The sequence below is a fragment of the Eptatretus burgeri genome, chromosome 15 (genome assembly GCF_056783735.1).
Source record: "Eptatretus burgeri isolate ZD-2024b chromosome 15, Ebu_testis_v1, whole genome shotgun sequence".
Taxonomy (NCBI): domain Eukaryota; kingdom Metazoa; phylum Chordata; class Myxini; order Myxiniformes; family Myxinidae; genus Eptatretus; species Eptatretus burgeri.
In genome coordinates this window covers 7,755,066-7,781,698 of record NC_140975.1, presented here as the reverse complement: position 1 = coordinate 7,781,698, position 26,633 = coordinate 7,755,066, and the positions used below count along the sequence as shown (strand labels likewise).

At 44.4% G+C, this 26,633-nt stretch overlaps 1 protein-coding gene across 3 annotated transcripts in view; it reads right to left on the bottom strand.

Moving 5' to 3' along the window:
• The window catches only part of LOC147011435 (transforming growth factor-beta receptor-associated protein 1-like), a 31,054-nt gene that overhangs the window by 2,807 nt on the left and 1,614 nt on the right, over nucleotides 1-26,633 (bottom strand). For all 3 annotated transcript variants that reach the window (XM_085857893.1, XM_085857895.1, XM_085857894.1), the window contains 10 exons: nucleotides 25,171-25,688; nucleotides 22,521-22,761; nucleotides 21,493-21,687; nucleotides 15,115-15,269; nucleotides 13,137-13,219; nucleotides 12,650-13,039; nucleotides 11,032-11,089; nucleotides 7,062-7,205; nucleotides 5,440-5,574; nucleotides 86-353 (listed from right to left, as the gene is read on the bottom strand). In XM_085857893.1, the coding sequence (XP_085714019.1) occupies nucleotides 86-353; nucleotides 5,440-5,574; nucleotides 7,062-7,205; nucleotides 11,032-11,089; nucleotides 12,650-13,039; nucleotides 13,137-13,219; nucleotides 15,115-15,269; nucleotides 21,493-21,687; nucleotides 22,521-22,761; nucleotides 25,171-25,686 (2,185 nt within the window). In that variant the 5' untranslated portion in view covers nucleotides 25,687-25,688. The remainder of the gene's footprint in view (nucleotides 1-85; nucleotides 354-5,439; nucleotides 5,575-7,061; nucleotides 7,206-11,031; nucleotides 11,090-12,649; nucleotides 13,040-13,136; nucleotides 13,220-15,114; nucleotides 15,270-21,492; nucleotides 21,688-22,520; nucleotides 22,762-25,170; nucleotides 25,689-26,633) is intronic.

Here is a 26,633-nt window from a genome sequence, read left to right as displayed (position 1 = left end):
CATCAGGTGGGTTATGGAGTTTGTAATTCAATTCAGAACATTACCGGAGTTTGCAAATTCACAATATAATTTGGAACAAACTCACCGAGCAGCAGACTCGCTCTGTACAGCTTTGATTCCTGAAGCAACCACTGCAGGCGACTGCGTGCTGCCAGCAATGCCCCGTCATTCTCAGACTCTCTTCCTGTGCATCCGTCCAACCTCGAGTGAACGCCTCCGTCTGCATCCTCTTTGAGATCGTCTACTGATGCTGCAGTCCCATTGTGGCCGTTGTTGTCAGGTCCTCGAGGGTGCAACAGAGCAAGGACCTCATCGAGGTAGAGCAAGGCCAGGTGGGTATGGAACTTTTCCAACTGCGACAGAGCGAGATTAAACAAAAACAAAAACATAGAATGGCACTCTTCGACAGGTATGCCTACACCAACATTATTACATCATTATACATCCTTGTATCAAGTTTGATTTAAATCCCTGAACACATTCAAAACACAAGTAATTCTGGCTGCCAGACCATGCATCCATCCTATCAGGTTGAAATTTAAAACATACAGTATATTCTCCATGACTACTAGATCATAGTTGTGAAGTTTCACTTTGATTGATGAAGTGGTTCAAGAGAAAGAATCTTTTAAAGATTTCTGTTCACTCCAATATGGCTGCCAGACCATGTGCATATTAATTATTCTTGAACATCCTGGTAATCCCAAAGCTTGGGGAACATGTAGGTGAAGTTTCCCCTTGATCTGTCAAGTCATTCTGGAGAAGATTTTTAAAGGTATATTCTTCAAAAACAAAAAAAATCAGAGCTGCCAAACCATGTGACCTACGACATGATAAGTGGAGAACTTTTTGTTCCTCATTGATAGCCGATCATACGAGGTGTGTTCAAAAAGTATCTGACCTTTGTTCATAAAAAATACTCGTATCCAGATACAACAAACTTACACTAATCTTCAAAGTAGTCCCCTTGGGCTGCCACACACTTCTCCCAACGGTTCTGCCACTGTCGGAAGCAGCACTGGAACGCCTCTTTTGGGATGGTGCGCAGCTGGTCCGTCGCATTCCGCATGATGTCTTCTCTGGACTGAAATCTGGTCCCTTTCAGGGGCATTTCAGCGTGGGGGAAAGCCAGAAGTCACACGGAGCCATGTCGGGAGAGTAGGGAGCCTGACGAAGCACAGGTGTGTTGTGTTTGGCCAGGAAACTCTGTATCAAATGTGAAGAATGGGTGGGTGCGTTATTGTGATGGAGCTGCCAATTGACCGCTGCCCACAGGTCCGGTCATTTGTGTTGCACAGCGTCACGAAGGCGACGCAGTACCTCTTGGTAGTACTCTTTGGTGAAGATTGTGCCGTGTGGTGCGTACTCGTGATGAACCACGCCACTAGAGTCAAAGAAGATGGTCAGCATGACTTTGACATTGCTGCGGACCTTCCTTGCTTTTTTTGGCCTCGGGGATGTTGGATGCTTCCATTGTGATGACTGGAACTTGGTTTCTGGGTCGTACCCATAAACGCAGGTCTCATCGCCAGTGATCACTGTGTTGAAGAAGCTGGGATCGTTGTTCACAGTCTCCAGCATGTCCTGTGTGATCTCCAAACGGAGTTGCTTCTGCTCGATCGTTAGCAGCTTTGGCACGAACTTCGCTGAGATTCTCCTTCAGCCCAAATCCTCAGTCACAATGGAATGAACGGATCCAATGCTGACGCCCGCCTCGTCTGCAAGTTCTCTGATCGTGATTCGACGATCCTGCATCAGCGGGGTCCTCACTTGGTCAATGACGATCTCATTTCGGGATGTTGAGGGCCTACCAGAAAGTGCTTCACTTTCCACTGATGTGCGACCATCTTTGAAGCGGTTGTACCACTCTTTTATGTGTGGTGCCCATTGCTTCGTTCCCGAAGGCCTGTTGAATCTTGCGGATCGTTTCCACTTGGGAATCGCCAAGCTTTAAACAAAATTTGATGCAGTAGCGTTGTTCAAGTTTTTCCGCAATTTTGTCAAAAACGAAAATCCGACGGCGCTCACTTACATTTCCTCACTCATCGGCGGTCTGTCGGCGACTGACAGCTTCTGCAGGTGGGAAAATATTCACGCATACGAATTAGGATCGCCTACATACGTGCACCAAACCACGCCTCCCTAGCTTCATTTGTTTACGCACGAAAAATTAAGGTTGGATACTTTTTGAACACACCTCGTATGTACCTGTAAAGTTTCACCTCGATCTGTTCAGTAGTTTCTGAGAAGATTTTTGAAGGTTTTTTATGTTGAAAAAAATATATATGGCTGCCAAACCACGTGACCGATAACATCATCAATATTAAGCATTCAACGTATGCAATTATGCCATCATAACGAGCCACCAATGACATCAAAAAATCAAAATCAAACTTATTTCCCATGGGGAGTACTTGACATGTTTCGGAGATAGAGGTCCAAAGTTTGTCCTTTTTTCCGACATGGCTGCCACACCATGTGACCTACGACATCATAATTATCAATAAAACATTCTAAATGAGTAGTGGCACCTGTGGAAAATTCCGTGTCAATCGGATAAGCGGTTGTAAAGAAAACAGAAAATTAGCACGGACGGACATATGTTCGGATGGACTGAGACACAACCCAAAAACAGAATGCCTCTGGTGACTTCATCGATGGAAACATAAAAAAAGGAACTAATATTAGTCACAATTGTTCTTTCTCGTTTCAATTTCAGCTATCAGAGATTGCAGACCCTCGACAGGACTTGGTGCGTTGTTTATTTTTTTTTTTGTAGCGTTTAGACGACGCATTGACGTCAGTTTATATTCCAACAGCAAACAGACCTTTTCGGTTTTATTGGATAGATTGACGTTCCAATCGTATGTATTTTATAGACCGAGTCATGTTCCGTACTTTCTCGACCCCGTCCTTCATTGCACGGCCCACGAGCCACTAGCAGCCTAAAGTGCGGCGCCTGACGTGCGGCCGATCAGGCACAAATGTGAATACAGCCCACCTTAATCCGCCACCATGCATAAAATTGACCCAATGGTTTTAAATGAGTATTACAACACGAAGCATAAAAGTAACATCACTACATCAGGATATGGTTGCAGGATACAAACAATTACGCTTGCAGTCCAGGTAACTACAACGGAGAAGAGTATGTGGAGGCGGGGCCTAATAGCAGCCATTATGGAGTCCTGCAGGCAGTGTGGTGGCTCTCACACTGACGTCTTTTCGGCAAAAGTGACCACCCCCCCCCTCCCCTCTAAAACAACAACAAAGATAATTGTTCCAGACAAATGTAATTCTTTAAGTACGTACTTTTTAGCTCCTGTTGGACTTAGTCCAAAATGGTGAGCTTATGGATTGGGTCTTGTCTGTCCATCCGCAGCCATATCTCGGACATGTAGGGACCGATTTTGTTCAAACTTGGCACAAAGACAATACACGATGGTATACATATGCGCCTCCTTTTGTTTCACAATTCAATCAAAGATGGCCGACTGGCAGCCATTTTAGTTGTAAAAATCCGATGTTGAACACATCCTCAACCATTTCTCGGACATGCATTTACAGATCTTACTTATTTTATGCATGGAAATCGTCCCAAACAAGGCATAAAACCGCTCTAGACAAGGGGCTAAGGGAAGGTTAGATAAAGATAAGGAAAAAGCAAAACAAAATAAAAGAAAGAAGAAAAAAAATTACTTGAGAGAGGCACTCACATTCTCAATAATACATCCTTTATCGACACACTCGCATTCAGGAGTTTGAAATTGGACAACACGTTTCAATTCAAAATTACAGCTGGGGCGACAAGTGGGTACCCGGTTACATTGCCAAGCGAACGGGTCCCGTTTCATATACTGTGGAAGTGTCAACTGGAGGCATTCAGCAGATGTGGAAGCGACATGCCGACCAGATCAGACACAGAGCTTCGACGTTGGCATCGAAAGTCATCAGCAATGTCGATTTTTCAGCAGAGGTGGAGAAAGCTCCTGAACATCAGGGGAGTGACACACAGGCACCTGGCGAGAGCAACATTGCAGTGGATGACATCCAGGGCCCCAAGGTCGTCAATGTTCCGGAGCCAATGGTCATCAGGAGGCATTACCCACAAAGAGATCGAAAACCAAAACAACCCCAGATTGCTGTGGCTGTAAAAATAATTAAAGGCCAAGCATGCAATGTACAAAGGCTGAAGTATTCATTGCTCTCATTGACATATTGTGTACTACATGAGTGCATAAGCCATGGGCATTGCTAGAGAATTTGGGATTACATTTGTTCTTGGGGGTATATAAAAGGGTGTTAATTGTCTGAGATGGAGGATGTGTGATGTTTTGCTATGTTGCGTTTGCGCGTGCAAGGACAGGTCCTGTTGTGCGGTGGTCGGATTAAAAGCTTGCTGGACAATGGCGGCATTCTGGTAACTCGTGTTTCTCTTTGCCTCTTGGCACGCGTTTCGGTTCTGGGAGAACTGAACACTCATAATGAAGGATTTTGGTGAAGATTTGATGACAAAAGCAAAAATGGTAAATAAATAAATAAACACGGAAGAGATTATTAAAAAAACAAACAAATTTTAAACGGTTCGTCTCGCACTTGACGCGCTGATCAGGGCTTTTCTTCGGAATTAATTATTCATTATTTTCTCCATATTCTCATGATATATTATTTGTCAACGACTTGAACTGATAATATATAATGTCCCCTATTTTCCAGCAACGTTAAAATCACAAGATGTAAACTGAAACGACTAAAACTGATTATTACTTGTATGCAGATCTATGTCAAATCAATCGGATAAAAATTGACGATTTGTGACCTTGACCTATTGACCTGAAAAACAATAGGCTTATAGCTTGTCACTACCTCTACCAGGAGGCTAAGTTTTGTGAAGATCGGAGTAAAACTGTGACCTGCGATTGACATATAGACAGAGACACAGACCGACAGACAGACCAACCAATATACTGTACTTGCGAATCTTTGATTTCACAAGCAACAAAACAAACAAATTGACCCAAATGCAATACTCTCTGGCAAGGGCAATAAATCATGCACAGGTAAGGTCAGATGACACATCAAATCATCTGTTGACATGGCCATCTACATTCACAAGAAAGAACCACAGATCACTATCCAAGAATGGGGAATGGAGGGAAGTACAATGGTCACATGGAATTACAAAGCTCCAAAGTCTGTTCAACCCCATTAGTTATATTATTACATGAATACGTTTGCAGAGAAACGAATATCAACATGGATAACCTCGTCATTCACCCGCAGATATTGAAAATCCTCCCTTCCTCTCAAATGGAAATACGCCTGGAATTCAGTGATGAAAGATGTCTTTTGGAAGAATCATTGCAGCCGCATAACTTTGCGGCTGATGCATTGCCCCATAAGATCAAATAAATAGTTTAAAAAGGAAAACATGACCACCTGTAGTCCTCTACTCCAAACAAGGTGTTCCAAGTAGTGACGAAGGGCAGATGGATAGTCCTGCAGAAAAGAGACAACCTCTTCGACGGGAGGTCCATCACCAGGGGGCAGTTGGGTAAACACCCTCACACCAACCTGCACACCAACAAATAAAAGATTGGAGATGCAATCTTGATAGCTTAAGGCAAGAGAAAGAGCTCATCTACACTCATTACTTCCTCCTTTTCCCCACCTTTGGAACCCAACTTCCACACTCTCTTCAATCTCATTCTTCCCTCCAGGTCTTCGAGAGAGCTGTTCACCAGCATCTCAGATCATCCCCCATCCAAAACTATGATTATTTCTACCCCTATTAACCTACCACAAGCCCATCTCTTTCCAAATATTCTTGTTTTTTTTCTTCTACATCCATCTTGTTCACCCCCGTGTGTCCTCCACTACCCCTCCTTCTTCCCCACATCCCTGAATAGCCTCACCCCGAAGGGGTTTGAAAGACTTGCAATGTGTCTGTCTGTCTATCTGTCTACGTCAATATATCTTTTTGCTTTAATTTTCTTTTCTCTGCAACTGCTTGTCCGATCGATGCAAAACTGTAAACATAGGAGGGACTCCCCCTGGAGAAGATTTTGATGATAAATCTGATGTCAGAGGTCACATGGAATGGCAGCCATATTGGATTAAAGGAAAAAATTTGGACCACATCTCCAAAAAAATATTGAAACTAGGCATACGTCATCAACTCCCCATGGAGGACATAGGCGGGATCAGGATGACATCATCGGTGAAGTCCTGTGTCGGCGTAGCGACCCGTCCAGGATTGTGCCCAATAGCCAAGGAGACTGCTTAGGCAGCACCAACGCTCAACATAGAGTATGGTCCCAATGGATGGATGGATCGGCGAAGTGGTATTCCAGCCATAATTGGTTGAATTAAAATCCTCATCTGAAAAATCTGAGGCTTCATAAATCTGATCTACGGCCTGATGCGAGTGAATAATTAAATCTTTTGACGTAATCGGTTACATGATCTGGCAGCCATATTCGATTGAAAATAAAAACTTAAATGGTCTTCTTTTCCAGAACCGCTCAACAAATCGATGTGAAACTTCAGACATGATCGACTAGCCAGGTGGAATATAGTTAGAAATATTTTTTTCATATTCACATTCAGACACAATTTGGTCTTAATGTGTACAAAAGTGGTCGTTAAATATCCTAAAAATCAATGAATAAAGCTATGGATCATGGCACTATATGTGACATAACCATGTGCATGGATGATATGGGTATTTGGGCCATAATAGTAGCGTGTTCAGTCAACAATGGTATTTTTGTTCAGAATGAGTGTGCGAGGCAAGACTATGCCCTCCACTCAGTGCCATTCTATTTTTTCCTCCATTTTGTTTGAGGTGTTCCTCTATTTTGTCCCTCATCCCTGCTATTCGTGTGTTCACCCTCCCCCTCCACCACTCTATCTCCTGTTTCTCTTATTCTCAATCCTCCATGAACCTCGACTTTGTATACAAAAGAGTGAGCAAACAAGGACAGACAGAGATGAAAAGTTGAACTTTGAAAGGGGAGGTAGGACATTTCATGGTTCGTTAAAGGAAAGGTAGACAACACCTCTGGTTTTGTACGTATAGCCCAGGCTGCATGCTCCCATAGTAGGTGGCGCTCAGTGCATGACCCCAGCATGTCCACCAGGTACTCCAATAGGTCAGTCCGAGTAGCGTCCTTCAATTCTCCATCAACAATGCGCCGCCAAAGCTGAGGAGTCAAATAAATGGAGAGTCAATGGAAAGTTTGTTTCATGAACCACATGTTTATGGTTCTCCTCCTGTAACGTTATGACGGTTACAAGTGGTTTATAACGCATCTCTTATATCAGGAGTAGCTCAGAATAAAAAAAAGGGGGGGGGGGAGGTTTCAGAGAAAAGAGACAGCAAAGAGAAGAGCTAGCCGATACAGTGAAAGGATATTCAGAACTTGCTCATTTCAATCAACATCACAAGTTTTCATCAAATTCTCAATAAAGTTTACACTTCCATACTTTGAGACACCTCAAAGAGGGTTCCGTGGCTTCTGAAACTTTCTTCCCCTTTTATTGCCTGAAACCTCAAGTAACCCCTTCACAATCCTTTTTCAAACAAGATGAAAGACTTTTTACATTCTAACTTGCCTTTCAAACTACTGTAGCCCAATTGTATGGAGCATCGAAGGGACGATGTCACGTTAGCTTGACAGAAAATGACCTGGTTCTACACTATTGTAGAATATGCTCGCCAAAGCTTTGCGAAGATGGTACAGTGTTTCGTTCCAGATTGTAATCACCAATGGGAAAGTCATACCTGCAGGTTTTCTATCTGGCCACTCTACTATATATATATATATATATATACATATATATATACATATCTCTTCTTCTTCTTCTTTCGGCTGCTCCCGTTAGGGATCGCCACAGCGGATCATCCGTTTGATCCGCATCGTGATTTGGCACATGTTTTACGCCGGATGCCCTTCCTGACGCAACCCTGGTTGCCTCTTACGACACAGGGATATGGTACACCTATATTAACCTGGGTATACACCGGCCCAGTATACTGGTACTCATTTCGCCGACCTCGGAAGGATGACAGGCTGAGTCAACCCCCTGGTGTATTAATTCAGTAGCCCAACGGGGCTTGAACTCAGGACCTTTTGGATCCCAAGCCGCTGCCCTTACCACTGCGCCAACACCAGGCTATATATATATATATATATATATATATATATATATATATATATATATATATATATATATATATATGTTGTTATATTATATAATATATATATTATTGTTATATATATATATATATAATATATATATATATTGTTATATATATATATATATATATATATATATATATATATATATATATATATATATATATATATATATATATATATATATATATATATATATATATATATATATATATATATATATATATATATATATATATGTTGTTGGTTGTGGATATATTACACGAACGCACGCACGCACACGCGCACACACACGAAAATGGAAACACCAAGGTAAAGTTGTTACGAATCTGGAACCATTCGCATTCACACATACAGTTGACCCAAAGTTTAGTTATTTCGTCAAGTGTATGTGGATAGTTAGAATTCCTCCCTTATGTCTAATGGGAATTTCATGTGTGCGCTGCGAGTTTCTTTCAAGTTAGTTTTCTACATCAATCCGCTCCACTCCTTCAGCTCCATTACGCACGTGTTCAAGGCCACGAACGTAGACGGAGTTTCCATCACTTCAGAGCCGACTCCTCCCCAGCAAGATGGAATGTTCCTCTCGTCCAATCAGGGGTGAGATCGCTTCAGCTCCAACTCCGCCCCATCAAGAAAGAATGTCTCCCCTGTCGACACGGGGAAGACAAAGGCGCCTCGGAGCTCTGGCTCCGCCCCGAGAAGAAAGAATGTCTCTTCGGTCCAATCAGGGGTGGACACCGCAACAGCCCAGAGACCGGAGGTGGCCTCGTCCAATGAGGAGAGGACACCGATCACCCGACACCTCCCCCCCCCCAACCAATGAGAGGGGGAGTTACCAGAGAGCCCGATCCCTCGACCCAGCATGAGGAGATGAGGCTTGACGGCGCGATCCTGACAGACGGGGGTCTCGTCTCGCTTTTTGGTTCGTGGTTGGATCGTGCTGGCTGGCATCTGTCTCTTCGCCCTCGATCCTTGGTGCCTGGTGTGTTGTTGGTTGTGGATTCAAGTCCCACAGTCCTTGGTGTGCCTGGTTCATCGTAAAGCTGTTCCACGGTCCCAGAGCTCACAAGTGCAGGTCGGCCAGATCGCACGAGGCGGCCAGGTACCCGACCAGCCTCTGACCCCCAGCTTGCCTATCCTCCGCGGCTGGAGGGTCGAGTAAAGGCCAGCCGGCTCCATTTATTTTTGGGTGTGTGTGTCTGTGTGTGGCGCCAGTCCAAGTAAAACTGTTAAGTGATTGCCATTGTACATTTTCCTGCATTTATATTCCTGATCAAGTCTGCTCTGTGTTTCCCTCCCTATTGCCCCTTGTAAATAAATAACTGTTAAATATTCCAGTTCGTTGTCTGTGTTTTCTTTTATTGACCCAGAATGGTTTGGGCTTGAGAATTAGTGAGGCCGCTTGTGCCATAAATTGCTATTTGGACCAGCAGGTTTTGGTAATTCCCACTTGGTTACGCCGGACCTGAGTCGGTAACAGCGACTCAGTTCGGACGAAGCCTGCCGAGGGTGTGGCTTCCCCGGTAGTTAGACGGCGTGGGTACTTGGATAAATTGGAATAGACAAATAAACCCTACCCCACGCCGTCAAAATATTGGTGACCACGGTTGATTAAGTGAACCGTCGGCTTTGGAGTTGTCCGGAGCGACGACGTTCAATTCCGGGAGTCCGGTGGGAGACGGCCTAACAACTGCCCCATCAAGCGGTGATCCTCGCCACCGAACCCGGCACCACAAAAAAGTCACTTAATAGGGCATTGGGCCACCACGTGCGGCCATTCTGGCCTGTATGCACTGTGACAGAGTCCACCAGTGTCTGTAATTCTGCAGGAGCTTTGCGACATCATTCTTCCATGGGAAAGTCAATCAACTCACAACGTTTGATGAAGGTGGAAAACACTGCCTCGGGCATTGTTCCAGAATATCCCATAAATGCTCAAATGGGTTCAAATATGATGAAGGAGAAGGCCATGACATATGAATAACATCAGTGTCATGTGCATCAAACCACTGGGTGACACCACATGCTCTGTAGATGGAGACATTGGGAGTGGTCTCCTCTTGTAGCCATAATTATCGGCAACCTGGCCTGTGCACCATTTTTATACATGACCCTAAGTATGCTGGGATGCTATTTGCTTAATTAACACACGAGCTACACCTGTATGGAAGCCGTTGTTGGTGTCCTTCATTTCGCCTGGTGGTTCCGTTTATTTTTGTCCACCACCTGTATATGGTGTTTCTTTAATTTCTTTTCTACACAGGTGTGCAGACAGACCACCAAGCACCAGTTCACATGCATGAAGCTGCCATGTAATTCCGCAAACTCTGGAAGATTTCTTTTTCATGCCAGCTTGGCCAACTCTCCCAAGTTCTCCTGGAAAATATGAAAGATTTTCCACATGATCAGATCTGCTGTTTACAGAAATTTTGGTCGGTCGCAAAAATAAGTCGCGAATGAGGTAATCAGCAAGGCAGCCATATTTAACGACGCTTCAAAACACCAAGCACCTTCGATCGAAGCAACCGTGCTTCCATGTTCTTTTATTTAGAACCAGTCGAGCGTTACTATGCCAATGTGACATCACACTTCGGTGCTCTATTGTCACAAATTTCGTACTCCTGTATATTCCCATCTGCAGCTTTCCCCACTTCCCTACCCCCTTCTTAATTTTTCAATGATCAAAAAAAAAAATAAAATAAAATAAAATAAAAAAGAGGGAGGAAGGTCGTGGACATGTTAGATAATAATTAGCTTCCCAGGAAGCATAACGATATTGAGGGAGAGAAAAGTCTTTTGCCGTGTTGATGAACTGGCGCAGATTCACCTGGAAAGCAACTTCTTCCTGTCCATGGCACTTGTACAACAAGCCCAGTGCATAGAATCTGGGGTTTGGTGGATGAAAACGAAAGAATCAGTCGCATGACATGACCACATGATTATCCGTTGACAAATCATGAGTTATCGCAACATCAAACAAGAAAAAGAGCAAACAGAGATTGCAAACCCTCGCCTGGACTTGTTTTGTGTGGTGTTTGTGCACTGATGTGTTACGTAATGAATAATAGACATAACTAGAACTGCTGCAAGTGATGACCGGGTACCAAGACGTCCCGCTTTGATCATACAACTGACCTTGACCAAAGACGTTAATTATTATTCAATTGAATTTGGAATGGGATTAAAATGAATTCCATTCAAATCAAATGGAAGACCAAAGAGGTACAGCATTGGAGTCATCAGAAGGAACCCGAACAAACAAAAAGCAAAGATGAAGGCAGGTTAAAACCCATCCATGTGCAGCCAAGTGGACCTTATTAAAAATAATAATAATAATAATCCTGATTCAAATAAATAAATAATTCTGCCTGCCAGACCATGTGTCCGATCAGGTTGAAATTTAAAACATATATTCACCATCACGACGATATCATAATCGTGAAGTTTGACATCGAGCGCTTCAAGAGAAAATAATGATAATAATCAAGCGGTTCCAGTTTAAAGCGGTTCAAGAGAAATTTTGTTTTTTAAGATCTATGTTCAATCCAATATGGCTGCTAGATCATGTGACCGATCAATTATAATTGGTGAATATCCCCAATATCTCTGGTATCAGAATATCTCTGGTATCCCCAATACTTGGGGAACATGTGTGTGAAGTTTCCCCTTGATCTGTCCAGTCGTTCTGGAGTAGAGGATTTTTAATGGCTTTTGAGGTAAATCTATAATATGGCTGCCAACCCATGTGACCTCTGATATCATTGGGTGGGATCGTTTTGTTCCTCATAGATTGGCAGTCATACCTGTAAAGTTTCGCATCGACCTGTTCAGCCGTTTCGGAAAATATTTTTGAAGGTTTTTTTTTTCTTCTGTTTATTAAATATGGGTGCTGAACCAAGTGAGTGATGATGTCATCAATTTTTTTCTGTTCACCAGTTTATCCCAAAATTACCCACAGAAATGTTCATACTGATCGGATGTAGCGCTCTACGTATGCAATTATGACATCATAATGAAGGCACCCATGGCATCATTCACAAAATCCAAAAAAAAATCACATGCATTCTCCATGCAGAGTACTTACTCTCTGCCAAGTTTCAATTTTTTTCAAATGTGCAGTTACAGAGATACAGAAGTCCAAAGTTTTTCCTTTTTTTCAACATGGCTGCCACACCACATGACCTAAGACATCATAATTATCATTAAAACATTCTACCTCGCTGCTATCGTGAAAAATTTGTGTCACTCCGACAAGCGGTTGCAGAGAAACCATACTCACGTTCTGTGCGGACAAAAAGACAAACAGACAGAAAGACAAACAGACAAATGCAATACCCTCTCTCTTCTGGCAAGGGTAACAAATGAAGTCACCATACTTATTCCAACGAAAGGCCTGTTTACCCTCATGTCCATGCAATTGCTACTTTGCCATATATTTCTCTCACCTGCCATGTTTTTCCAGCCAAGGTGTGCAGTCCTCCAAGACACAAACATTGTCTTCGGCCACCAGATCAAAAAGACAGTCATCTCCGAGTTCCGCAGCCAACTTTACCAGCGCGGTATCTACGTCCGCCTGCCACCCATCACATTGGTCTCCGCCATTGCCGTCCGCCTCAGTGGACGGACGGCCCCACGTAGAGGGTTCTCTGCGGGCATCTTGTAGGCAATCAAGAAGGAAACGCTTGTAAGTGACGAGATTCTTCAGCTGACCGGCAGATATGGTCACAAAGTCAGTGGCGTCGTGCAGGGGCGGGTGCATGCGGACAAAGTGCGACACCGCGGGGAGAAGGTGTGGGTACAAGGAGGCCACCTCCCGGACATCAGTACACCCAGTACTACAGGAGGGAAAGAAACCAATTAGAAAAATAGAGTGGGATAATAAAAAATGGGGAAAAGGTGCACACGGGAATGACGCATCCTGTGGTGCCATACCGAAACATCTGTTTTGCTTCATCAACGTGGAGCTTCAGCAAATATTCAAAACCCCTTTGTTGCTGTGCACGTCGGTTCAGACTCTTGAGCCCAAGAAAAGTTGGGGAGGGAGTATTCGGACAAAAAAAAAAAATTACAGACCAATGAAGTTTATTACAATAAATGCAGGAAGTTACAAAAAACATTTTGAACTTCGAGTATGCCGGACACAGCTTGGTTTTGACAGATTTAAAGCATGAAACATTTCTGCATGTACTGTACTTGCATTTCCACTTTTGCCTAAAACACTGGGTTGTTCGAGATCTTTGTGCAAAATACTTGGCAATACAATGTCAATCATTGTGGCGTTTGTTTACAATCCAACCTTAGGTTCATTATCCCCATGCTTAAAAAACAGTAAGAGGGGCGATATTGTAAACTGCTCCATCCATGTGGCATGCCATCTGAAATGGTTGTGCACTCAACCACTCAACAGGCTCAAAAGGCACAAAACAAAGCAGAAATTCACTAAAACGCAGATAGTTATGATCACCACACAGCAAAAAGGTATGAGAGCAGTATCATTTTTGGCCCCGCCTATTGAGGCCTTGGGGCAGGGTCAAAAGGTGAAATAGGCTGAAATACCAAGATACGTAATTACAGGCAAATTTTTATCAGGGAGGGAGCGGGATATTGTAATCGTCCGGTTTGTTTGTCTGTTTGTTTGTCTGTCTGTCTGTTAGCAACTTTACGGCAAAACTGCTTTAGCAAACACTATCAAATTTAATCCACAGGTGGGCAATGAACCTTGGACGACCACATTAACTTTTGGGTCCAATTGGATCAAAGGTCAAGGTCAAGGTCACGAAAAGATCAAAATCGTTTTTCGCTCATAACTTTGTCAAAAATGATCTGATTTACTTCAAACTAAGCTTATAGTGAACCTTATTCTATTTGTCACTTATAATCCTACCCATTCCTACAGTAAAAAAAAATGCATATTTGTGAAGATCGGTAGGGTCCGAAATTTTGGGGGTCATGGCCATCGGTCAAAATTACAAATTTTCCATTTAAACTAAAACATGGTTACGAAAATACAACTTTACGGGAAAACGGCTGGCTCAAACACTGTCAAATTGTATCCACAGGTAGGTAATGAACCTCGGACGACCGCATTAACTTTTGGGTCCAATTCGGTCAAAGGTCACGAAAAGGTCAAAATCGTTTTTCGCTCATAACTTCATCAAAAATGATCCGATTTACTTCAAACTAAGCTTATAGTGAACCTTATATTAGTAACTTAAAATCCGAACAATCCTATAGTGAAAAATGCATATTTGTGAAGATCGGGGTTAAGGATGTATCAAATTTAAATTTGATCCCCAAAAGAACTTTATGCCTTAAATGGGCGGGATTTGTTGTGCCTGGCACCACTTGTTTAAACACGTTTTTAAAATGGAACTGTCTCTTGATTTTCGAAACCTTAGTTCAGTTATGTGAAATACAAATTATGTAAACACGTCTTTTGAGCCTGTTGAGTGGTGCTCTTTCTGTGCTGGAGGTCTCCATTTTGTCCCTCAACCCTGCTGTTGGTTTTTCACCCCTCTCTTTTCCTGTTCTTTTTGTTCTGTTACGTTACAATCCCAACTGTGTTCTTGCTCCTCCACGAGCCTCGACTTTATACAACATATATCTTCTTCTTCTTTCAGCTGCTCCCGTTAGGGCTCGCCACAGCGGATCATCCATATGATCCGCAAAGTGATTTGGCACATGTTTTACACCGGATGCCCTTCCTGACGCAACCCTGGTCGCCTCTTATGACACAGGGATTTGGTACACCTATTTTAACCGGGGTATACAACATATATATATATATATATATATATATATATATATATATATATATATATATATATATATATATATATATATATATATATATATATATATATATATATATATATGCACATGTAGTCCCACCCAAATTATTCTTTCCCACCTGCAATTTCCCTCGAGGTAAGACGGCACCAGCACCATCCAGCAACTGCATGGCCTCCTCTGTGCGCCATGCCAGCAGAAGATCCCACACCTGCTTGTCAAGCGGCCGTGGTACGAGAACGTACACTTCTCTACTACTCGCCAGCCAGAGACGTCCTGTTAAATATTAAACATGACAAAGCATTCGGGTCAGCGTGCCATCTTGAACAGTGCTTATATAACTTCTTAGTTCAAAATCATTTCAGGCTGCACAAAGCCATAAGCACCAAGAGCGACATGATGCAACGAAATGGCGATCATGAAGGAAGCAGAGAGCGCACTGGGATGAGGAATGAAATGAGACAAAGTACAGACTATAAACAGCTCAAAAGAGACTGGGAAACACATTGCAGGATGCAAATTGTTACAATTGATGAGTACAGTAGCACGCCATCATTCCGGTTCACCAGAGGTCGGCAACCTTTGGCTCATGAGCAATATCTGGCTCTTATACGACCCCAATGTGGCTCGCAGAGCCTCAAAGTTTAATTGGTGAAAATGCACATATATAGATCCAATAAACATGCCCAACACTTCATTCAAAATATGACGATATTTGTTTATAAAACATTTTTGCAAATGACCACGGGTTGTAATTTTGTGGTGTGTATTCATCTAATTAGGATCCACCTGCTGTCCTACCCGCTCATCTTATTTTTGTGGTTTATTGTCCCAAGATTGTCCCAGAGCTGCATCTCGAGCCTGTCCTGCACAAACAGGCCTGTGGCACCAATACAGATTTTACTATTGCTGGTATTCCTGAGTCTGTAATTTTATTATCCCAATGTTTTTGGAGGAAAAAAAAACAAAAAACGGGGGGGGGGGGACGTCGTAATCGGCTCGGTCTGTCTGTCCATCCATCCATCTGGCTATCTCCTCCTCAATGGTTGGGCAGGTCAGATCAGGTCAGGCATGGGAGCATGCGCGAAGCAATGCGTCGCTGCATATACTTTCCGCCGGAACTCCAGGGGCCTCCGTCTGGCCATCCCCCAGGCAGATGCCTGGCCCGTCCCCATCTCCTTGAGATCCTGATCAACCTGCTGCAACAACGAGGGACGTGGTCCGCCCATTGGCCTCTTCTGCCCACGAGGCTCCATCACTAAGAGAATCTGGTGAGCAGGATCAGAGTCAAGAAAATGAGCCACATGTCCATACAGCAGCAACTGACGCTCATGAACTATGCAGGTAACAAATCTCATTTGAGTCTCTCTCAGCAACCGCTCGTTGGACACAAAGTCCGATCGGCAATCACCAAGGATTCTCCGAAGAGACCTGGTACCAAAGGAATTAAGTCTCCATCTCAGATCCCTGGTCAGAGTCCAAGTTTGACATCCATAGAGTAAGACTGGAAGCACCAAACATCGGAAGTCTCGGGCTTTCGTCCTCCTGCACAGGTCGTGGAAGCGCTACCCCTTGATGACCTCCAGCTCCAGCGGTAAGTGAATCTCTCAGTGACCTCAACATCCTCACCACAATCAGGTGTAGACAGGATAGCAGCATCCAAGATGTCATTGATAGCCTGGATCTTAGTTTTGACCAAGGAAACCCATAATCCCAGCAGCTCAGACTCCTCATTCAGCACCTCGAGGGCCCCCAAAAGGATATCTGGAGTCTCTGCAAAGATGACTGCATCATCTGCAAAATCAAGGTCAGAGATCTTGACATTCCCAAACGATGCACCGCAGCTTGATCTCTCAGACATCCTCCCTTGAATCCAGTCCATACAAGTGCTGAAAAGTGTGGGAGCCAGTACACACCCCTGAGGAACTCCAGTAACAACTATAAATAAGTCAGAGATGGTACCACCACATCTCACAGCACTCTCAGTACCAGAGTATAGTTCAGACATCAGATTGATCAGTTTTGGTGGCACCCCACGAAGACCAGGAATCCTCCAGATGGCATCCCAATTCACTGAATCAAACGCTTTATAGAGATCAACATCGGCTGCAAGCAGCCACTGCTAAAACTCTCGTCTGCATTTAGTGAGGACCCGAAGAACAAGGATACAGTCAATCGTTGACCTCTTTGGTGTAAAGCCTGACTGCTCTGGACGCTGGTGCTCAAGCAGATGGTGGCGAACCTGATCAAGAATTATCCGAGCAAAGACCTAGCCCGGCACTGAGAGCAGCGTCACCCCTCGGTAGTTGTTGCAGTCTTGGCGATCACCCTACACTTTCCAGAGAGGGAAAACAAGGACCCTCTTCCAGTCAGTTGGGATGATGCCTGTGTCCCAGGCACAGCACAGAGCTACATGCAATGACACGAGTGCAGCATTTCCACCAGTCTTGAGAAGTTCAGCATGAATGCTCCAGATCCCAGGAGCTTTACCCTGCATCACCCGATTCACCGCAGCCTGTGTTTCCACAAAGGAAGGTGGACCACAGTTGATTGGAGGGTCCGCAATCAGGATTGCAACAACCCTGACATCCAACTCGACAGCTGGTGGATCAGAAGGTGCAGCCGCTCAAAGTAACCAGCCCAGCGGGCCTTCTCTTCGGACTCCACTATCAAGAGCCTACCACCCTCTGCTCTAACTGCAGTACATCGAGGGACGGGCTTGGAGGAACGCAATGCGTGAATTCCCCTGTAAGCAGGATGAGACTCATTTGTCCACAGGTGATGCTCCACCTCCTCACAGATTTCTCACACATAGACCTCCTTGTCCAACCTGAGTACACGTACAGTTTTACGCCTCAGCTCCCTGAACAGCTCAGCTCTGCTAATCAGCCAGGCCCTGTGACTGGTCAGTGGCATACAGTGTCACGAGAGACAAAATTCTTCTTCGCCCTATGGTGAGTTCCAAGATATCCAGCAGCAACATCAAGGACGGTGGTCTTGAAAGCGCTCCAAAACTCTTCAGGATTCCCAAAAGCACCCAGACCCCCCAAATCTCCACTCAGCCTGTTCGCAAACTCCTCAGTTACCCTCTCATCCTTGAGCTTCTCAACATCCAGCCGAGGCTGGGATGGTACCATTCTCCAGGATTTAAGCTGCAACTTCAGAGTTGCTACAGAATTTGGGGTAGACCCTGCAGTTCTGGATCATCCTCCAGCAACCATCAACAAGCACATGGTCAATCTCCTTTGCCACACCGCCAGCGTTGGAATACAAAGTCCAGCGATGAGCCTGTGAGTGCTGAAACCATGAACCAGCCACCATAAGTCCATGACTTCTTGCAAAGTTTAGGAAATTAATGCTATTCTGGTTCACAGTTCCAGAACCATGGAGACCAACACATGTCTAATAACCATCCCTATCAGTTCCAATCAATGCATTGAAATCCCCCAAGACTAGAAGAGTATCTTGCCTGGGGCACTGATCAACCACAGACTCGAGTGTGGCATTGTATGTGTCTTTCACGGTGAAATCACTCGCCTCAGTCAGGGCATATACAGAGACCAGGGAAATGACACACAAGGAGTGACGAATCCTTTGTCTCATAATAAGCTCGTTGACCGGTGTTACCTCAATTATCATTGAAGTCAGCTTATTGGACACAGCTACAGCAACTCCTTGAGCATGGTAACCATCAGAGCAACCAGACCAATAGTAGGTGTAACGACCCACCATGATCTCACGGCAATCCGGTCTCCAAACCTCAGACAGTGCTGCAATACCGATGTCCAAACACTTGAGCTCAGATGATGACAAAGACAGGTGATCATCCTCTCTTAGGGATAGGACATTCCAGGCATCCACCCAAAGGGACCGCCTCATGTTAACCCAAGCAGAACGCCATCTGGTTGACACCTCAGCACTACCCCAACACACGCTACCGCAAGCTGACCCGGGAAGGTTACCCCGTGATTTTTGTATCATCAAAAAGTGGGGGTCCTGAAGGCATTGCCCCAATCCCGTCATCCGGTGAGCTGCCCTGCAGAGCGCAGCTGCACAAGAGCAACTCCAACGGATGGGGTTTTTAGATTTCTTTGCGTTTTTGTGTTTTGCGGAGTGAAGGGTTTTCGAGTGGCCTGAGTGCAAATCCTGCAACCAACCTCCTTTAAAATAAAGGTAACTGAACTGCAGGAGGACATTACAGGTTTCCTGGGGAAAAACTAAGCTCCAGCCTTTCAATGACATCTTGTCTGTACCTGTTTGTGGTGAGGATGTTGAGGTCACAGAGAGATTCACTTTCCTTGGCAGTGATATTCATGTCTCTGCCGGCTGCGAGTCAGAGGTCAATAGATGTCTGGGTCGGGCCTGGGGAGTCATGGATTCACTGGATCATGGGGTGTGGTGCTGTCGGTACCTGTGTGGGAGGACGAAAGTCCGAGTCTTCAGGTTCTTTGTGCTTCCAGTCTTCCTCTACGGATGTGATACCTGGACTCTTAACAGGGATCTGAGATGGATACTTTATTCCTTTGGCACCAGGTCTCTTTGGAGAATCCTTGGCTATCGCTGGTCGAACTTTGTGTCCAACGAGCAGTTGCAGTCTCTCTCGGCTCTATCAAGCCCAGAGAGACTCAAATGAGATTTGTGACCTGCATAGTCCGTGAGCGTCAGCTGCAGTTGTATGGGCATGTGGCTTGTTTTCATGACGCTGATCCTGCTCACCAGATTGTCTCAGCAAGGGAGCCTCGTGAGTGGAGGAGGCCAATGGGCCGTCCACGTGCCTCGTGGTTTCAGCAGGTTGATTGGCATCTCAAGGAGATGGGGATGGACCTGGCATCTGCCTGGGGGATGGCTCGACGGAGGCCCCTGGAGTACCGGCGGAGAGTGGATGCAGCGACGCGCTGCTCTGGCGCATGCTCCTGACCTGTCATTAGTGCAAAAAGGTCAAATACCAAAAAATGCAATTATGGGCACATTTTAAAACATTTTTAAATGAAACTTTGCATATGCAATCAATATTGGGGGACGCATGAAATTTGTAACTTTTTTCCGGTTTGACCATGCTCCCAGGGGTTGGGAACTTGGGATCACAGGGGTCAAAATGGGGGGAAAAAAATTGATATTGGGTGATTCCTAGTGGAAATTTTTGCCATCTTTCAGCTGCTTTTGGTGGGAAGCGTGGGAATTAACGATGGCACGCCATCAACTTCGTTCCAGTTGAGTTTTGATGAGTCAAGATATCATTCAATCAGTCCAGCTTTGCAAAGAAGGGTTTCAGATTTTCGTTTTTAATTAACCCACTCTCAAGTGTGAACAAGGTGAAAACAAAAGAAAGATGAGGAATACTGTTCTTTTCAGCTGGAATGGCTATGAACCAGACTTTGAACTCGACCAGAAAAATCAGCAAAACTATGCAGCAGCAGAAGTCCCATTAGATGCAGCAATCTTCTTGTTCTCCTTCTTCATACACATTGTGCTTTTCAGTACAAAGGGCCACAACTCCATCCTGCTTGGCTTTGAGCAATCCTCTCTGGATACCCCAGTGCAATTCCCCTTTCTGACTGAAGTTAATTTTCAACAGTTCTCCACGTGTTTCTTGGCCTCCCCTCTCTTCCTTCCCCCATTGGTGTCCAAAACATAGCTTCTCCAGTCAGATGTCCCTCTTGTTTTCTCATGATATGTCTTGTTTTCTCAGATCGGCAAGCAGCAGCGTCTTCACTCTCTGCAAATCTGGAAAAAAATCACAAGCAGGTCCAACACATGGAACATGTCTTTCAAACCAATGTACCCAGCTATGAATCGCTGGGTGCATTGCAATGCTGACAAATGCCCCCGAGACTCCAGCATTCGTGGCTTTATTTCATTTCCACACGTGCCATAAGCTCTATCCAAAATCCAAATCCATTGGAACCAGAGTCTGTACAGAGCATTGGTGCTGCTAAAGCAGTCTCCTGGGCTATTGGGCACAATCCTGGATGGGTCGCCACTCCGACGAAGGATACTCGAATGGCTCGATCATCCCAGCAAGCTCATACTCATTTTGCCAACCTCAGAAGGATGGATGACAGGCCGAGTCAACCCCACATAGTGTCAATTCAACAACCAAGCACGATTTGAACTCAGGACCCTAGATCCAAAGCCTGCCATGCTAGCCATTAAGCCAACACGACGCCTCGGCCTCCCTCTCTGAATGTCTAAGCGGCGTACTGGTATGTGCGAGTCTTTAATAAAGAGTAGAACATGACTTGAGTTTTGCTTGACGAGAAAACGGTAATGAAGTCCAATATAAAAACTTTCAATTTTTACTATTTCATAACTGCACTTCCACAATGAACTCGGCGACGTTAATTGTGTGTTTAAATCGTACGATTGGCTCTTTGTGCACCAAGTGCTTTAAGTTTTAATGTGGTCTGGCTCTTCTGCACAAAAAGGTTGCCTTCCCCTGTATGACACAATAATCCAAATAAACCTCGTATGAGTATCTCAGCGTCTCGTCATCACAAACCTTCACAGGCTTCGAGAAGATAACCCCCGGTGAACGGGAGTGTTTGCTTTAGCCCTTGATCCAGCACAGAGTGCACATTCACACCAGACCTGTCCAACGCAATCACATATGGATCCAGAAAAGCTGCAGCAAACACAGTCTCGCTCCAGGGGACTGGTGCGCGGTGTGACGTGCCCGCAGCAGTCACAAGCATGCCTGTGCAGGAGAATCAAGCACTTGTAACTCACATAGTCCAACAGTACAATGTCACAGTTCCACATGCAAGTTACACAAACACCTTGAGATTACCACTTTGTGCTGGATTTTAGGCTTCCAAGCATTTTTTTTTTGTATACATTGTCAAGGCTCGTACGAGAGCCAACACACAACGCACAGCAAGGGAGGCATGAGACAAGAGGGGCAGGAGTGGGAAGGACAAAATAGTGGGGAACAGAGACATTAGGAGATTTATGGAAGGGAGAGGGGATGTTGTTGTATGCCCCGTGTTGTATATGCATACATATACAACACGGGGCATACAAGATGGACATGGCAGGGAGATACATTGCAACCGGTGTGACCACTCCTTGGCTTTTTTCACAAGATCTTGACTATTTGTTATTCACCTTGGCGTCTTGATTTTCTATAGGTTTTCTTGGCGTATCGGTTTTCTATTATCATCGCTTTTCCGAAACCTTGTGAATTCTTGGCTTTTTTCATTGGCTCACCTTGGCATTTATGAAAATGAGGAGTGGTCACACTGATTGCAACATTAGAAGCATTTCTGGAAAGCACGCACTTTGTCAAAGGCCTTACTTTTGCCGTCACTCATATGGTAGGTCATTCATAAAAACATCACTCATAATGGTAGGTCATTCATAAAAACATCACTCATAATGGTAGGTTTGTTATCTGGCTTCAATGGGAAGCATCAAGGAAAAGATTATTCATAACATACATGGGAAAGGATAATGGATATAATATGCCGACACATAGTTCTGGCTGGGATTTAATGGCACATCCTGCACGAGGACCACAGTTCAGCTTACCGAGTCCACCTGGTCCAGCAAGCAGGAACTCTTCAACACCAGCTCGGCGTACAATGGCATCACTTTGAGTGGGATCACGAGGGAACAGTGGTTGGCATTGCCCTGTTCCAGCATGTATGACAAAGTACCGTGAAGAAGTCGCCACGCACACGTAAGGCCCGTCCGCTACCAGTGCAACGGGAGACTCCGGGCTGGACAAATCGTGGAGTAGCTGAACTCGGTCCGACCAGAGAGCGTACAGCTACAAAAGGTACATGACACAATGGGGTTTCGGGAGAAGGGGGAAACCAATGTAACGTTCAAAGCAGCCGGATTACTAAACTTAGACAGGCAAAGACATGTGTACACACACATATATATATATATATATATATATATATATATATATATATATATATATATATATATATATATATAAACCCTCATGCTCTTCCTCCTGGCAAAGAAAACTACATAAAGCAACCAAGAAAGCTAAACAAGGGAAACAATTTGCTGTTTCGAACCCTACCTGGATTCCTCAACAGCTGCAGACATTCACAAGAAGCACATGCATGAGAATCCCAATGCTACATGCCCCCGAGCCGCTGTACGGGTTTTATCACCTATTGGCGAGTCATCGGCAACAGCATAGACAAAAACGTGCACCACCGAGGGTCTCAAGAAGGTACCACATGAAATGTCACAAGCAGTTAAAATACGAGAAGGGCACTCAGTAGAGCGCATACCTCTGCCATGCAATGCCTGGTCCAGTCGAACACATCGGGGCCAAGAATTGTTCGAAATATCATGCGATATATCGTTTTTGGCCCCATCTCCCAATGGTGAAGAATCACTTTCAGAATTAAGAAAAATTCTCGAATCCGGATCTTCACCAAAATCTCATCAATTTGTCCTCGTCACATACCCACCCTGTCCACCAAGTTTGGCCCAAATCCATCAACTTTTTGAGACATCATGATATGTATCGGTTTAGCCCCATCTCTCAATGGTGAAGAATCGCTTAACTCTTTGAGATATCCGGCAAACAAACAAGAAAGATGTTGTGCACAGTGAAATCCATAAAACAAATTTGACCTTCAAAATAATTGATGATTGAATTCAATGACCAAATATGCAAATCCTCTTTAAATTTCAGGTCAATCAGATGAAAATTGACAATTTTAGAAATTTGGCCGATGTTGACCTTAAAAATAATTGGGGGTTGAAGTCGGTAACCTGAAATATCAATCCTCTTCAAATTTGAAGTCAATCGGATTAAAGTTGAGAATTCTAGAAAGCTCCCCAAAGTCGTTAACCTTTGTCATATGTTGACCTCTTGGCCTATGTTGAACTCAAAAATAATTTAGTTGAATTCAGTGACACTAGTGCGTGCCCGTACATGCGTGGCTGTACGTGCAAAAAAAAAAAATAATAATAATAATAATAATAAATAAAGAAGAATTGTGACGTCAATCGTCATGTCATAGCACCGTGTCCTGTCATTGGTTTTGTCAATGAATGGCCATAACTTGGGAACCACTTGTCCGATTAATATCAAACCTTGAAAAGGCACATACTCAGGGCCCCAGCAATATACCTGGCAAGTTTTAATGACATCAGACCAGTGGTTGTCGAGAAACAGCGGTCTTAGACACACACACACACACACACACACACACACACACACACACACACACACACACACACCCACACCCACACTCCCCCACACACACACACACACACACACACACACACACACACACATACACAGCTGGAATTATAGATAGATGATGTGCAACTCCTGTTCAAATTTATAGTCAATTGAATGAAAATTGAGTACTTTATAAATTTGACAAAGTTGTTGACCTTTGGCCTCAAAAACAATAGGCTTCTTGCATATAATGAACTCTACCATGTGGTGAAGCTTCGTGAAGGTCGGTTTAAAATTGTGACCTGTAGGTGATTGACATAGAAACAAACAGACAGACAGACAGAATAATGCACAAGACCAACACACATATACAGTACTTGAAAAATCTTCGACTTCTGCAAGTAACAGACAGACAGACAGACAGACAGACAGACAGGAGTGAAAACATAACCTCCTTCCACCTTCGATGGTGGAGGTAATAAATAACAAGACCCAATCACATCTCTCACCTATCATTTGAGGGAATAATCAATTAGCTATCAACTAATCAATAAGCCCAGATGGCTAGGATTTCAATAAATTAACTTCCATGCTCTTCCAGGCAAAGAAAGCTGCATAAAGCAACCAAGAAAGGCTACGCAAGGTAAGCCCTTTGCCATTTCAAACCCTACCCGGGTTCCTCTATAGCTATTGATAAGGTGAGAGCCAATTGGTTGTTCCTTCCAATTAAGGGTGAGAGACATGATTGGGTCTTGTCATATATATATTTATTAATGACTTAACATACGTATTATGTTATGCAGTAAACCCTTTCATGGATGGCTCATACTAAAAGGACACTTTTTACCTGTTGACCAAGAGTCAATACTGAATGCACATATTCAGTGACCAACTGACCAATCATAAGTGTCGATATCATCTCAGATGCAAAAGATAACAACGATATCAAGATCAAGATCACCCAGAGATGAGACTCCTCAGCTCTCAACAATTTGAATTGATAAAAATTGTTTTGTATACCTGAATTGTACGCCGCTTTATGTTCACAGTACAGATTTCCACACAGAAAGGGTCTTCACGAACAGCTGCAATTGGCCGCTCGTTCACACAAAAAGCTGCCACCCCTCGAACCCGCGGCCCTGAGCTCCCGCTTCCACCAGTTCCTGATCCAGCACCACCACTACCACTACCACCACCACTACCAGGCTCAAGTGTTTCAATGTCCAGCGTGGTTAAACATCCCTCACAAAGAACCAGCAATCGGCTGAGAGCCGAAGTGGCACGGATGCAGCGGACACCGTCTTTGGAACTAAGACGTCGCTCACAGCTCCTCAGAGTCCTCAACTGAGCCTCAACGCCGGCACCTGGCTCCGTCAGGTTGAACCGGCTCAACCAGCCGGTTGTAGTTCCAACATAGAGGTTAGGACCACAGGCATCAAGACAGGAGATTGTGGCTGGTGTGCTGCTGGTGTTTGCAGGACTGATCAGCTGACCCCGCTCAACAGCTGAGATCAGCTCAAAGGCACGCACAGCCATAACTGCTCGTTTCATTGAAGGTCGAGTTTGGGGTTGAGGGAGGGTGGTGGAATGAAAGAAATAGTGAGATTAAAATATTCAACAATTGTTGGTTGCCATGTTGGTTCAAACTTACAGGCATATCAAATACACAAACTCCAAAACACCAAAATGATTTAAAGCGAACAAGGGGTCAAAGTGGGTTCAGGAAATCGAAAACAGACTGAACTCGAAGGGCACTTGGTGGAGTGCACACCTCTGCCACGCAACGCCTGATCTACGAGAACATATCGGACCCAATACCTTTTTGAAATATCATGTTAAATTGTTTTTGGCGCCACCGATCAATGGTGAAGAATCGCTGAAAAATCAAATAATTCTCGTATCTAGTCGCGGATTCAGATCTTCACCAAAATGGAATCAATTCGAATTTGTCACACACCCAACCACGTCCACCAAGTTTCATCCGAATCCGTCCACAACTTTTTGAGACGTCGTGCTTGTTATGTATATCGTTTTTGGCCCGATCTCTCAATGGTGAAGAATCACTTTAAAATTTTGATCACACTGACAGAGTGAAAACATTACCTCCTTCCACCTTCAGTGGCAGCGGTAAAAATTACACAGTGGGCCCAGATCACCAGGCTTTGATCTCATGCTCAACATCAAGGCCTCAATTGGACTTTTCAAACAAATAAGCCCACCCCCAATTTCAACACCCAGGCATATGCAGTGAACTCTCAAATCGAGTGGGTTCGAATATCGCGGGTTTCGACCAATCGCAGGCAACCTGATGTGTTCCGATTTAGTTATCTTGGTATTTCGTTTTGGCCAATCACGGTTTTTGAGCTCAGATGAGGGTTTGTCGTGGTGGGCGGCGTTCGTCGCCGGACAGCTTGGCTCCAGACGTGTCCAAGCGGCGTTCGTCGCCGGACAGCTTGGCTCCGAACGTGTCCGAGCGGCGTTCG